Source organism: Pollicipes pollicipes, unplaced genomic scaffold (assembly GCF_011947565.3).
Source record: "Pollicipes pollicipes isolate AB1234 unplaced genomic scaffold, Ppol_2.1 Scaffold_6052;HRSCAF=7182_pilon_pilon_pilon, whole genome shotgun sequence".
Lineage (NCBI taxonomy): Eukaryota > Metazoa > Arthropoda > Thecostraca > Pollicipedomorpha > Pollicipedidae > Pollicipes > Pollicipes pollicipes.
Genome location: NW_023596805.1, coordinates 13,528,449 through 13,540,462, shown reverse-complemented (window position 1 = coordinate 13,540,462; position 12,014 = coordinate 13,528,449). Strand labels below are relative to the sequence as shown.

Sequence of the window (12,014 nt, the reverse complement as noted above, 5' to 3'; positions counted from 1 at the left end):
ATAGTGATATCCGTCCGGCCATGACCACCAACACCAGCTGCGTCAAACATGTCTAACGGGAGTGATGCGCCTGCACCCGCTCTGCGGCAGTCAGCCGGGATCTTCATGGCAGACATTACTTGTCGCGGAAAGCAGCTTACACTCATTGTTCCCGTGGTCGTACACCTCCAGCAACGCCTGAAACCACATGACATCGACCTTACGTCGATTACCGGGGCCTGGTTTCGACGATTGACGCCAAACAAAATTAGAATGATGCACAACGACAACATGTCTCGCCGAGACAGAGCAAGCAAACGCATTGGACTAGGGCCGCATTTTCCTATTCTGTTTGGGGGTGGGAGGGGGGGGGGGGGTGGACTCCGCTACAGAACGTCGTCGAGAGGACATTGGGTCAAATTCGGTAAGTACCCTATTTTCTAGCGTATTTTGTGCTATTGTTTTCCCAGCCTGGCCTCACCAACCCTATTTTGCGAAACCTATGTTGCAAAATTAAAACGACGGGTTTATCAAACAATAACGCATTTGTTACGTCCAGGATTTCCAGTTAAGATTCTCGACATTTCTTGGACAATCTTTGGGCGGCATCCCTCCTGCTGACCGTCCGCGTAATAAGAGTATTGGCTCTTCATTTTCAGCAATATTATCACGATCAACCGACGGATTCCTCGTCGGCACAGGACGGCAATCACGAGATTCCCGAACCCAAATTCCGTAACATACAACAAGCGACCCAATAATTTGGAGGAGCTCTGGTATGTTTCGTCTTTTTACGTACTCGCACATGACGTTGTGTAATGATATTTGAATGCGTTTACAAATCCTAATCAGCGAGGTAACGGGGCTCTTTCGTCGGAATACCATCTTTATAAGATATATTATTCTCTAGTTGTTTAGCTTAGTTGTGCGTGTGGAAATGATTGGCGGCATTTGATCCTTTTTGGCATCTCGAATTCATCCCGTTGTCGGGACCTTGTGATTCGCTCAACTGCTTAGACTATACGGCATCGCCTGCTTACCATCCTGGTGCGAATGGCGGCCACTGCACACCTACAATAGTCTAGAGATAGTGACTGCACTCACCAATAATCAGCCTCACAGGAGTAACGCTTCATGGGAGTAAAACGTCTGACGACAATAATCATATTTCTTTGAATTAGCTATGCATATCACTTCTAAAGACAGCTGTCGGCTAGCTGGCCCACTGTACTGATTCGCAGGTACTTATCATCGAGGCAGTTCCCTGCCATCACCCGACTAACGGGGAGCAACTGCAAGTGCTGGCGAAAACATTGGCTCACCGACAAGACATGGGCTTTTCACGAAACAGATTCCGTCGTCCTAACATGAGCAGCAAACGTGACTTCACTGGGATTCCACAACCAGCATACGTACATTCACACCCTCTTATGCATGGTTGTTATCAATCGTGTTAAAAGGGGCATTTAATGTGGTCGTGACTCACAGTCCGTGCAAGTTATATGCAACAATCAGACCCATCAGTCATGAATGGAACCGTACAGGCATGCGCCATGTATAATTCGGAATTTATCCCCGCTAAATGGTGGCCACCTGGTGAAAGGCTTACCACGGCATCACCAGGTAGCCTTCACCCTCTATCATCACTAAATAACACCGGAATCCCTCACCGGCACGCCGGAATTCCTCATGAGTAAGCAGGAATCCCTCAGCGGCTCATAATCCTCAGTCGCCGGAATCTCTCATCGGCTCATATGTGCGAACCTCGCCTTCTGGAGTCGCTGAATTTATTGCAACAGTACTTTATTGCTCGTCCTAACATGAGCAGCAAACGTGACTTCACTGGGATTCCACAACCAGCATACGTACATTCACACCCTCTTATGCATGGTTGTCATCAATCGTGTTAAAAGGGGCATTTAATGTGGTCGTGACTCACAGTCCGTGCAAGTTATGTGCAACAATCAGACCCATCAGTCATGAATGGAACCGTACAGGCATGCGCCATGTATAATTCGGAATTTATCCCCGCTAAATGGTGGCCACCTGGTGAAAGGCTTACCACGGCATCACCAGGTAGCCTTCACCCTCTATCATCACTAAATAACACCGGAATCCCTCACCGGCACGCCGGAATTCCTCATCAGTAAGCAGGAATCCCTCAGCGGCTCATAATCCTCAGTCGCCGGAATCTCTCATCGGCTCATATGTGCGAACCTCGCCTTCTGGAGTCGCTGAATTTATTGCAACAGTACCCTCAGTGACCGAATTTGCTGCCGGTGCTAAGGGTCTGTTAACCCTGGTCCTCTTAACGAACCCATTCTGTGGCCACAAGCTAACCCACCAACGGAAGAATCAAACAACTTTTTCGACAGCCCATCGCCGTTCACCGAATTCCACCTTATAGGAATAGCAAGAGGGTAGCTGAAGAGCGAATCTCACGTTCTGCGAGTCTCGAATCCATCAACGGCGTCATGCATGTGCTACTGGTACTCTCACGAGCAGTCAGTGACGTGCAAAAAATGCGTCCTTCCTCACCTGCGAGTCACGGAGAGATTGGCGAACAGCCAATTCCCAAATTTCTGCGGGAGGTAGGGCCTTTCAACCCACGACTAGACAGCTGCCTACGTACCGCGTAGGACTTCCTCCGTCGCTCATCGTAAGGAGCCATAATGTAAACCATCTGCGACACATTTGGACCGTCGTGACAGAAATAATTTGATTGCACTCGTGGAAAATTCGCAACCGCCCCACGCTGTACATGACATCTTAACTATGCGGGGTAGTTAACTGGATGTAAAACATGGACCTGAGTACAACGCGTCATGCCTTACGTTTGCTACGATCCGATGGGACTCAGGGGCGCGCCGTTACAAACCACGGTTAATAAAGCGTCATATCCATATGTCTAGCCTAAGCACCGCGGGTCAATGATGCGGTCAATACGTCGACTCCGGTGGACTAAAACCCAGGTAGCAGGGCACACAACAGCTGCTGCGCCGGGCTCGTGTATTAATCGTTGCAAAATACTAATTTGCTCAATATGTAGCGATGTTTTCTCCTGTGCGTGCAATATTCTGTCAAAATCGACTGTCTGGCTACTTTCGAGGCCCAGTAATACGCGCGCGATAATTATTGTGCTACCTGTATCAGAGTCCAGCAAACGTATAAACACATAATTGCTTAGTCATGCCCCCACCCCGTTGAACATGACAAGCGACAACAAATTTCGACTGCCTTGTCCACCAGGCATGGTGACACGCGAGTGATAGTCCTCAGTGATGTGGTATTTGGGGGGTCAGACTAGGTGGTCTACTGTTGAGCGAATTCGCTTTTAAAGGGAGTGTTCCCCATTTAGATGGGGTTGTGAACTGAAATAGTCATGTTGAAGACCTTTCGGGCTGTTCACAATTCTGCCTTTTTAAGAGCCGTTTAAAGCCCCTCTTGTTTCTGAGCAACACACCCGCGGAAATGAGGAAAGGTATGCCGGAGAGGGTATTTCAAGGTCACCTTGGCATTCATGCCCTCATAATAGCGTCATTTAAATCCTGTCATTCCGTAGGTCATGCGGCTATCAAGGCCTAGAAGTATGTGATTGTCGAGGCATTCATGTCTGGCGCTCGTAAGCACAATTTCCAGACATGACGACCGTCAACCGGCTCTCAATCAATGTGTAAGGTACGATGACGTAATCAAACCATGTCGCGTTGAGGAGTATGATTACGAAACAGCGAATTATGCAGTCTAACACAATCTTTTTCACTTCAAGAACATACCAATAGTTACGAGTGAGCTTCTTTCATCACATCTGATGTTTGCTTTAATATCTTTACTATCTTTAATACCTTTACATTTCCTTTAACGCAAAGGTAGTATGTCGCCCATTACCCTTTAGAACGATGGCGATGGACGGACGTACCCTTATGCTTAGCTACTTAAGTCGGCATCAAAGTGAACAGACGATTGACTGTGCCTGCGCCGAAACAAGTATCAACGGCATCCTCAACCACCAGCCCTCATTCGAGGAAGGTTATCGGTAATCAACAATTTCATAAAGCAGCCTATAACTGGTAAAACCGGAAGTCACTTAGCGGACGGGCGATCTTTCATTGAATTTTACAACCTATCGATGCACTGGGTGATTTATCAAGACAAAAGGGTGAAAAACCAAAACAGTACACGACATATAATACCCCAGCAATAATGTGTGAAAATGCAATCCCGAAAAATCTACCGGATGCGTTTTTTCTAAATCATCTAAAGAAAGGAAAAATGGCCGGGGACCTCAGGGAGCCACCGAACGGTCGCTGGTTCCTTCACCGGCTTACGTGGTTGAAGGGGGGGGGGAGGGGCGGGGGGTGCAGCGCTGCCGTCAAGCCGTCACTGCGCGTCCTGTTGATGAGCGACACGCCCCTTGTTGGGACTGTCCACGATTGCGACTCCCCCACGATTGTTACTGTGTCTCTCCCATGTGTTACTCTGTACTCTGCACTCTGTACTCTCACCCCCTTGCCTCCGACGGGGTCGGCGTTTTCTAAACGGCCGCTCCCTATTGATGGCACTGGGGTACATGTCCGGAACGAGCGCCCGGGCCAAACGCAGCAAACAAAAACCGTACTCGCACCTTAAAAAACAGCACAGGCCCGCGACGCATCTATCTGCCACCGGCCACATCTGAATCTAACCTACTTATTCCGTCCCCGGCATTACAAAAAAGCTCACATTACAAGAATAACCTACTCGCATCTTGAGAAACAGCATGTGGCCGCCAATCAAAAATCCGTGGCGCCGGCCCTAGGTGCAGCTGTGGCAAAAAGTATCCGAGACACACAAATGTCAGTTAAGGCCGACCTGAAGGTCAGCTGAGGTTAACGTATGTCAAATTCACAAGTCAAGCAAATGAAAAATTCAGATTGCGAACGGGATCCAAGTGATCAAGTTACAGTGTTTTCCTTAGTGGTTCACGAAATGGCGTTCGTTGTTTGTACATCTACAGGTAACCCAACATCTCATAACTGTTAGGTACGTTAGGACCAAAGTCCCTTTCAAAGCCTTGGTAAGGGATGTGTAACAAACCGAAAACAGGCATGTTGGTGCACGAAACTGCTCGTCATCAGCTTCGCAAACACATTTAGAGGGTGGTTTTACAGGCGTCGCACTCTCACTCTAGCCTTTCCGCAGGATTTGGATGGAGCAGAGGGAAGCCAGTCGCCAAGTTTCCTCACGGCGTCATAGCCTAAACCTCTGTCTCTCGAATATGAGCACCAGGAAAGCACACACACACACACACACACACACACACACACACACACACACACACACACACACACACACACACACACACACACACACACACACACACACACACACACACACACACACACACACACACACACACACACACACACACACACACACACACACACACACACACACACACACACGCACAGTGTAACGGACGGTGTAAAGGCCCCGTTTACATAACGGTGTTAATTTGTACACATTGAACACGATCTTGTTGAAAACAACAGCACCAATGGTCTCCAATAAAGATTTGGGACGAGTTTACTACATGATAACACAACACCACTCCGGTCATTGTGGAAAAGGGCTAATATGCTATCAATTACCTAGCAGCGTTTGGACTCGGTGCCCACATTTCACTTGTCTGTCAATTTTCTGTTCACTTTCAGAACGACTAAAAAGGAGCTATATGTATGGTTGTGCTCATCCACCGCTGTCGCTCCCAGTGACCTACTCTTACCCAGAAAAAGTCCTTGGAACATGTCTGTTGTGGTCTCTATCATTAACAAATTTGAAATGATCGCCAGACACTACACCATAAAGCAAGCTCTCGAGTAAAAAAGCAGGTTGATATTATTACCAATTTTATTGGTATTACTACCAAACTATGAGAGCACTGATACAGCATAACAATCATTATTACCCGCGCGTTAACAGTCTAACGAAGAGCAAGACTGTCAATTTTGCAAGGCTCTTATATGCACAAGGGAAAATGTCACTTCATATTGATCTAATTAGTATTTTGGAACGATCGATGCACGTGCCCGACGCATCAGCTGTGGTGCGCTCTGTGCCTTGGGCTTTGGTACGACGTATTAACCATATCATTGACCTGCAGTGCTTTGGCTGTGCATATCGGTATGGCGCTCTATAAACCATGGATTGTCACGGCGCATTCGAGGATCCTATCGGAGCGGAACAAACAACGTAAGATATGACGCGCCGTTGTCGGGTCATTGTTTGCCCCTCAATATCTCTATCTCGTATAGTTTCACTTATCGTGTGTAGCTTGGGGTGACAGGGATTTTTCCCCGAGTGCAATCGAATGTTTTTACCACGACGGGTTGAAGGCGTCACAGATGCTTTACATAATAACTCCTTGCGGGGAGCGACGGAGGTAGGCCTACGTATTACGTAGGCATGGGTTCCCCGCGGGTAGCGAAGGAGAAAATAATACGCGGTACGTGGGCCGTTGTCATACCCGTGGGTTGAAACTTCCCACTTCCTTCATAAATTTGGGAGTTGGCCGTTGGTCAATCTCTCCGCGGCTCACATATGAGGTGGGATGCATTTTTGCACATCGCTAGCTGCTAGAGAGAGTGGCAGAAGCACGTGTAGGGTACCGCTAATGGATTTGTGGCTCGTAGAACGTGAGATTCGCCTTTCAGCTGCCCTCTTGCGACTCCCAGAAGGTGGAGGTCGTAAAAGGGCGTCGGGCTGTCGGAAGCGTTGGTTCAACCTTCCATTGGTGGATTGGCTTGCAGCCATAGATCGGGGCTCACTAAGATCGCCATGAGTAACTGACCCTTAGCACCGGCAGTGAGTTAGGCCACGAGAGAGTACTGTTGTAAGAAGCATTCCAACGACTTCGGAAGGCGAGGGTCGCTCTTATGGGCCAATGAGAAATTCCGGCAAGCCGGTGAGCGACTCCGGCACAGTCCAGTGATGATAGGGGTGGGGCAATATGTGTTGATACCTTGGTGAGCCATACACCATGTGACTGCTATTTATTGGCGACAAGTTCCTGGTTATACATGGTGTATGGCTATTGCCCATAATTAAGGTCGTCTGATCGTTACACATACCTTGCAGGTAGTGCGCAGCGAAAATACTATAGGCCTACCGTTAATATGATCGGTAAACATGCTAGGACGGAGGTGTCTGTTCCATAAAACCCCATTTTTTCTTGGTGAGCCAATGTTTTCGCCACAACATGCAGTCACTTCGAGGAAATCAGTTTTTCACAGGGAACTACCTCGATGATAATCACCTACGAATAAATGCAGTCAGCGAACATCCGCCATTAACCGTGACACGCATAACTAATTTAAACAAATATGATGATTGTCGTCAGACGGATTACTCCCATGGAGCATGTAATCTGTGAGGTTAATTATTGGCAAGCGCAGTCACTATCCCCAGATTATTGTTGGCTTGTAGTGGCCACCATTCGTGCTATGATATGATATGATATGATATAATGATCATATCATAGCGTGGTTCGCCTGATAGACAGGCGATGCCATATAGGCTGAGCAGGTGAGCGCGTCCCAAAACCCCAATTACAGGATCAATATGGGAGACAAAGAGAGAGTCAAACACTGCCCGTCTTTCCCCACGCACAGCTAGCCTAAACAACTAAATTGCATGTTTATAAGCAATGTGAATCCGATGACGAGTCCCTATTTTATCACTAATTAGTATCTGAAGCGTGCTCGAAACTTAATGTATTACACAACGTCATGTGCGAGCACGTTATTTCCAAAACCGTGCAGGAACTTCGTCTAAATCACGGCGCTTTCTGCTGTTATGCAAGTTGAGCTGTGGGAGTTTCGTGCTTGCTGTTTTGTGCCGGCGAGGAATCCGCCTGATGGCCATAATTATATTGCGGAGACATGATGAGCCCCTGCTCTTAGTTACGCGGACGGCACAAATCAAATTGAAGGGAACGAAGATATGGAGAACACCCGCGCAACTTATTGGTGGATAACATGAGAGATGTCGCCAAGAGTTAGTGTTAAGGCAAGAGCGGTTAAGAAAGCGCAGAAACAAACAATGCAGGCGATGATATTTTGACATGGTTGAAATCCCGCGTGATATAATGGTGGCCAGTGTGGGAAATGACGCCCAGGAGCGTAACAAGGTAACAGTATTGGCCGGTAGGCATGGGAAATGACGCTCGATACTTTAACAAAGAAACAAACCAAAAACAGAAAGCAGTAGTCCTAATACGTGGGTTCGTGATCCGCGTAACAGACGTGGATAAACGTGCTGGCTCTCAAATGGAATTGTTCATGGCTTTTTTGCATGGCAGTCGTGCAGGACATTGCTCTGGGTTTGTATGATAGGTTCCGGTCAGACTGTAAACAAATACAAATACATCCTCACATTTGCGTAAGATGACGTAAATTTGGTAGCCATTTCGTGCTACTTTTACGGCACCACTACTTCATTTCTGACGAATCGTGGCGTGCTGACTACTTCTGGTGGTTCGGTTCTGATGGGATTGGGTGCTGTTTTTTTCAGGTTTTCGTTTGCGATTGCCGATATAGGCTGTAACATCTGTATCAGCAAGTTGCTGGTGTTTAAGTCGTGCGCCATCTTCGCGTTGATAACTGAGGCCCCATAGCCTCAGCTTTAGTTAAAGGTAAGATGTTTGGGGTTATGCGATGGTGGGGTCTGACCATACTGCAAACAAATAATCGTTATGCCGAAGATTCACGACGTAGCAGCGACATCCTAGCACCTAATTCAGCTCATGCATATCTTAACTCCAGCAGTCCTCGGTGTGGCATACAGCCGCCACCAATTTCAGCTCAAAGGGAGCCATTGTTTAAATTGCTGATTCTTATCCTTCTGTGCTCAGCAATGTGACTGTAAACAAATATTGTGTGCACTAATAAAGCATTTAACATGGTGAAAACTTTGGCTTTGTGGTGTTATGTTGCAATGCTTTTTCAAAGTTCAGGATACGCAGCTTTCCTATGAATGAGGAACCGTGGTGGTATTCAGCAGTAGCTGAGAGATCCTGCCAATACAGTGTTATCATCACACAGCTAAATATAGTTAAATTTAGGTAGTGCCTTAGTAAGCACAATATTTTTTCATGTTCCTTGAGTATCATTGTCATTGTCATTAGGATGTATGACTTATGCAGGCATGTTAATGACTATACTCTCAGCATCTTCATGCTTCCTATGCATCAGCTGGCAGTGTAAAATTGAATTTTCTTTTACATTCAGTCTATCATATGATTTGTTTGCTTCACACTTAAAGCAACTGTTAATCCTCTGAGGATATGTAAAACTATGTCCTAGCAATATTGATAACAGTGTTGAGCAAAGATGGTTTTCAAAATATTTGGACACAATGGTTTTGGTGGGCATTTCTGTATGCATCACAACTGATATTCTCAGAAAATAGCTTTACTTTTTTGTGCATTTGTCAATGCATCTCAGCTTTGTGTGATTTCATGTTGCTAAGGGTGCTACAATTCTTAGGATGATTTATGCACAACAGTTAGTGGGGTGTGGTGTGTGCAGAACTTTCAGAACAATAGACACCTATTTGTGCCTATAGGGTAACATGCAATAGTTGATAGGATGTACTTGATAATACCATTATTGGGATGATATCTGTTTGTGCAAATATTCTCCTTTGCTGGATTTTAAATCAATTTTAAACTAAGATAAGGAAAATATGGGTGGCCTTAACTCTGATGAGAGACAGGATACAAATGTGGGATGAAAAAGTGGTATTGCACAAGTGAGCAATTAAAAATTTTGGCTAACACTGAAAGGCTGTGGTGGCAACCATGATATAAAAGTATGCAGAATGAAAAAGGCTTCATATGGTTGCACAATTAGGCCTAAAATTTGGTGACCTGAACCTAGCTGAGTGAATACTAGACCATGTGGCTTCATAATGGGCAATCTGCCAGCTTTAGTATGCTGCTGTTAATGTGGACAGACCCCAGCTGGGGATCTTTTTTCATGTTTAAAGCCATCTTAAACCAAAAATGACTTGACTGTGTTTTGTGGCTTTTGTATGCCTGTTTACAGTAATGATCCAAAATAGGTTGGAAAATGAGGAGGATTCTTACTAGATAGCCTTTTATGGTAGATATGAGATTTTAGACCAGATAGTCTTTGAGAACACCCTTGTGTTCAAGGGAACATAGTTTTTAGACATGGTCAAGCTGATGAAAACCAACATATTTTCTGAATTATTGGTAAGATTCTGTGGCAACTTTCACCAACAAAATCTTAGATGATTTTACTATGAGATGTATTGCCTGATGTGTGTTTATCATCTCTTGACAGAAAAGTGCTAAATGTTTGCAGCATTTTATGATCTCTTGACCTTGTTTGCTTATTTCCCTGTTGATTCCATGAAAAGGCATGGCCTGCTGATCTTCCAGATCTTCTAAATCCTCCACTTCTCTTGTGGCCTGCTTTCCCCTGTTGACTTGCCCAATTGGTCTGACGTCTTTTTCCCTGGTGTCCTCCATGGACTGGCACCTATCTACCACACCCAACAATTGTCTGGTGAGTCCTGTTGGCCTGCATCCTTCCTCTTTTCAGTGATGGTCTGGTGGCCTCTGCTGACCTGTAACCCTCCCTTTCCCCCAGTGATAGCCTGGTGACTTCTGCTGACCTGACACCCTCTCCCTACCCCAAGTGATGCTCTGGCGACCTGTGCTAACCTATAACCCTCTCCCAATCCTCAGTGATGGTCTAGTGACCTTTACTGGCTGGTAACCCCCAGCCATTAGGGATGACCTGGTGACCTTTGCTGACCTGGAACCATGCCTGCCCCCAGTGATGCTCTGGTGACCTTTGACGGCCCGTACCCCTCTGGTGACCTCTGCTGACCTGTACTCCTCACCCCACCCCCAGTGATGCTCTGGTGACCTCTGCTGACCTGTACTTCTCCGCTCTCTGCCAGCAATGGCCGGTGAGAGTGACGGACCGGCCGGCGGCGCCAGCGGTGGCGCTGAGACGCCGGCCGCGCGGCCGCGGCCGGCGCCACCCCGCCTGCCGTCGATCCGCGCGCCGCGCGACCTCACGCTTTCGGCCGCGCTGCGCCCCGCACTGCTGCACGCCACCAAGAACAAGCGCGTGTTCGTGCCCAACCTGGACGTGAAGAGGGAGAAGCCCGATGAGAAGAGGTAGGTCGCCGCCGCCGGCTCGCTGGCTCTGACGCCAGGAGGGCTGGCGTTGGAGAGGGTGTGTTGTGTGCGTACCTATCTGATCACCGAGGTTTGGGGCGAAGTTCCTGCCAGAGGCAAGCAGAGAGATGTCATGACTAGTTGCCAATGTCCACTGTGGGCGCCTTTTCCTGCTGCCATGCCCAGCATAATGACTAATTTTTTATTGTATTTCTTACGAAAGGCTAGATTCTGGCTATTGACACAAGTTGGGCACCCAAGACACGCTCCCTTCCATTCGCATAGTGCCGCAGCTGATGGCTGATGTTGTTGACTCTGATTGCCTTGCTCTGGCGCCAAGCAGCTGCGCTGCTCTCACGTCCCCGCGCTGTCATGCCGTCTCACTGTCCTGACCCTCCCGGATGACCCCTGACCGCCGTGTTGACCTGGTCCGGTCGGCAGCCGTGACAATGACCGCCGCGGAGGTCGGGACCGGAAGAAGGACGGTCGGGGCCGCGGCAGAGACGGCCGCGGCGGACGCGGCGGGCGGGACGGAGGCCGCCGCGACCGGCCGGAGCTCGTCCAGATGTCGGGCTCCGTCTTTGGAGAGGGTAAGCCGACGCCGCAGGCTCTGGCTTTGAGCCCAGCCAGGCGGCCAGTCCGATGTATGGTCTTCGTTGGGACGTGTGAGGCCGTCGTGACAGACGAGACCCATCTGAGCGCCATCTTGGAGCGAAGTTTTTGAATTAGCAGCCAATATGGCACCAGTCGCGTTGACCAACCAGTGTCTAATCGTGCCTAATTTTACACGAGTCACGTGCACTGTGTGACGTCACGTCTTCCGTCGGCAGGCATAGCGGCG

General features: G+C 48.0%; 1 protein-coding gene across 1 annotated transcript; it reads left to right on the top strand.

Annotated features, from left to right (window-relative positions):
• The first annotated feature begins 8,498 nt into the window (after window positions 1-8,498).
• LOC119104266 (uncharacterized) lies at window positions 8,499-11,897 on the top strand. The gene is made up of 4 exons (XM_037227963.1): window positions 8,499-8,650; window positions 10,951-11,173; window positions 11,615-11,658; window positions 11,857-11,897. Exons 2-4 carry the CDS (start codon window positions 10,953-10,955, stop codon window positions 11,895-11,897), a joined length of 306 nt encoding a protein of 101 aa, XP_037083858.1. The 5' UTR covers window positions 8,499-8,650; window positions 10,951-10,952.
• The last annotated feature ends 117 nt before the right edge of the window (window positions 11,898-12,014 follow it).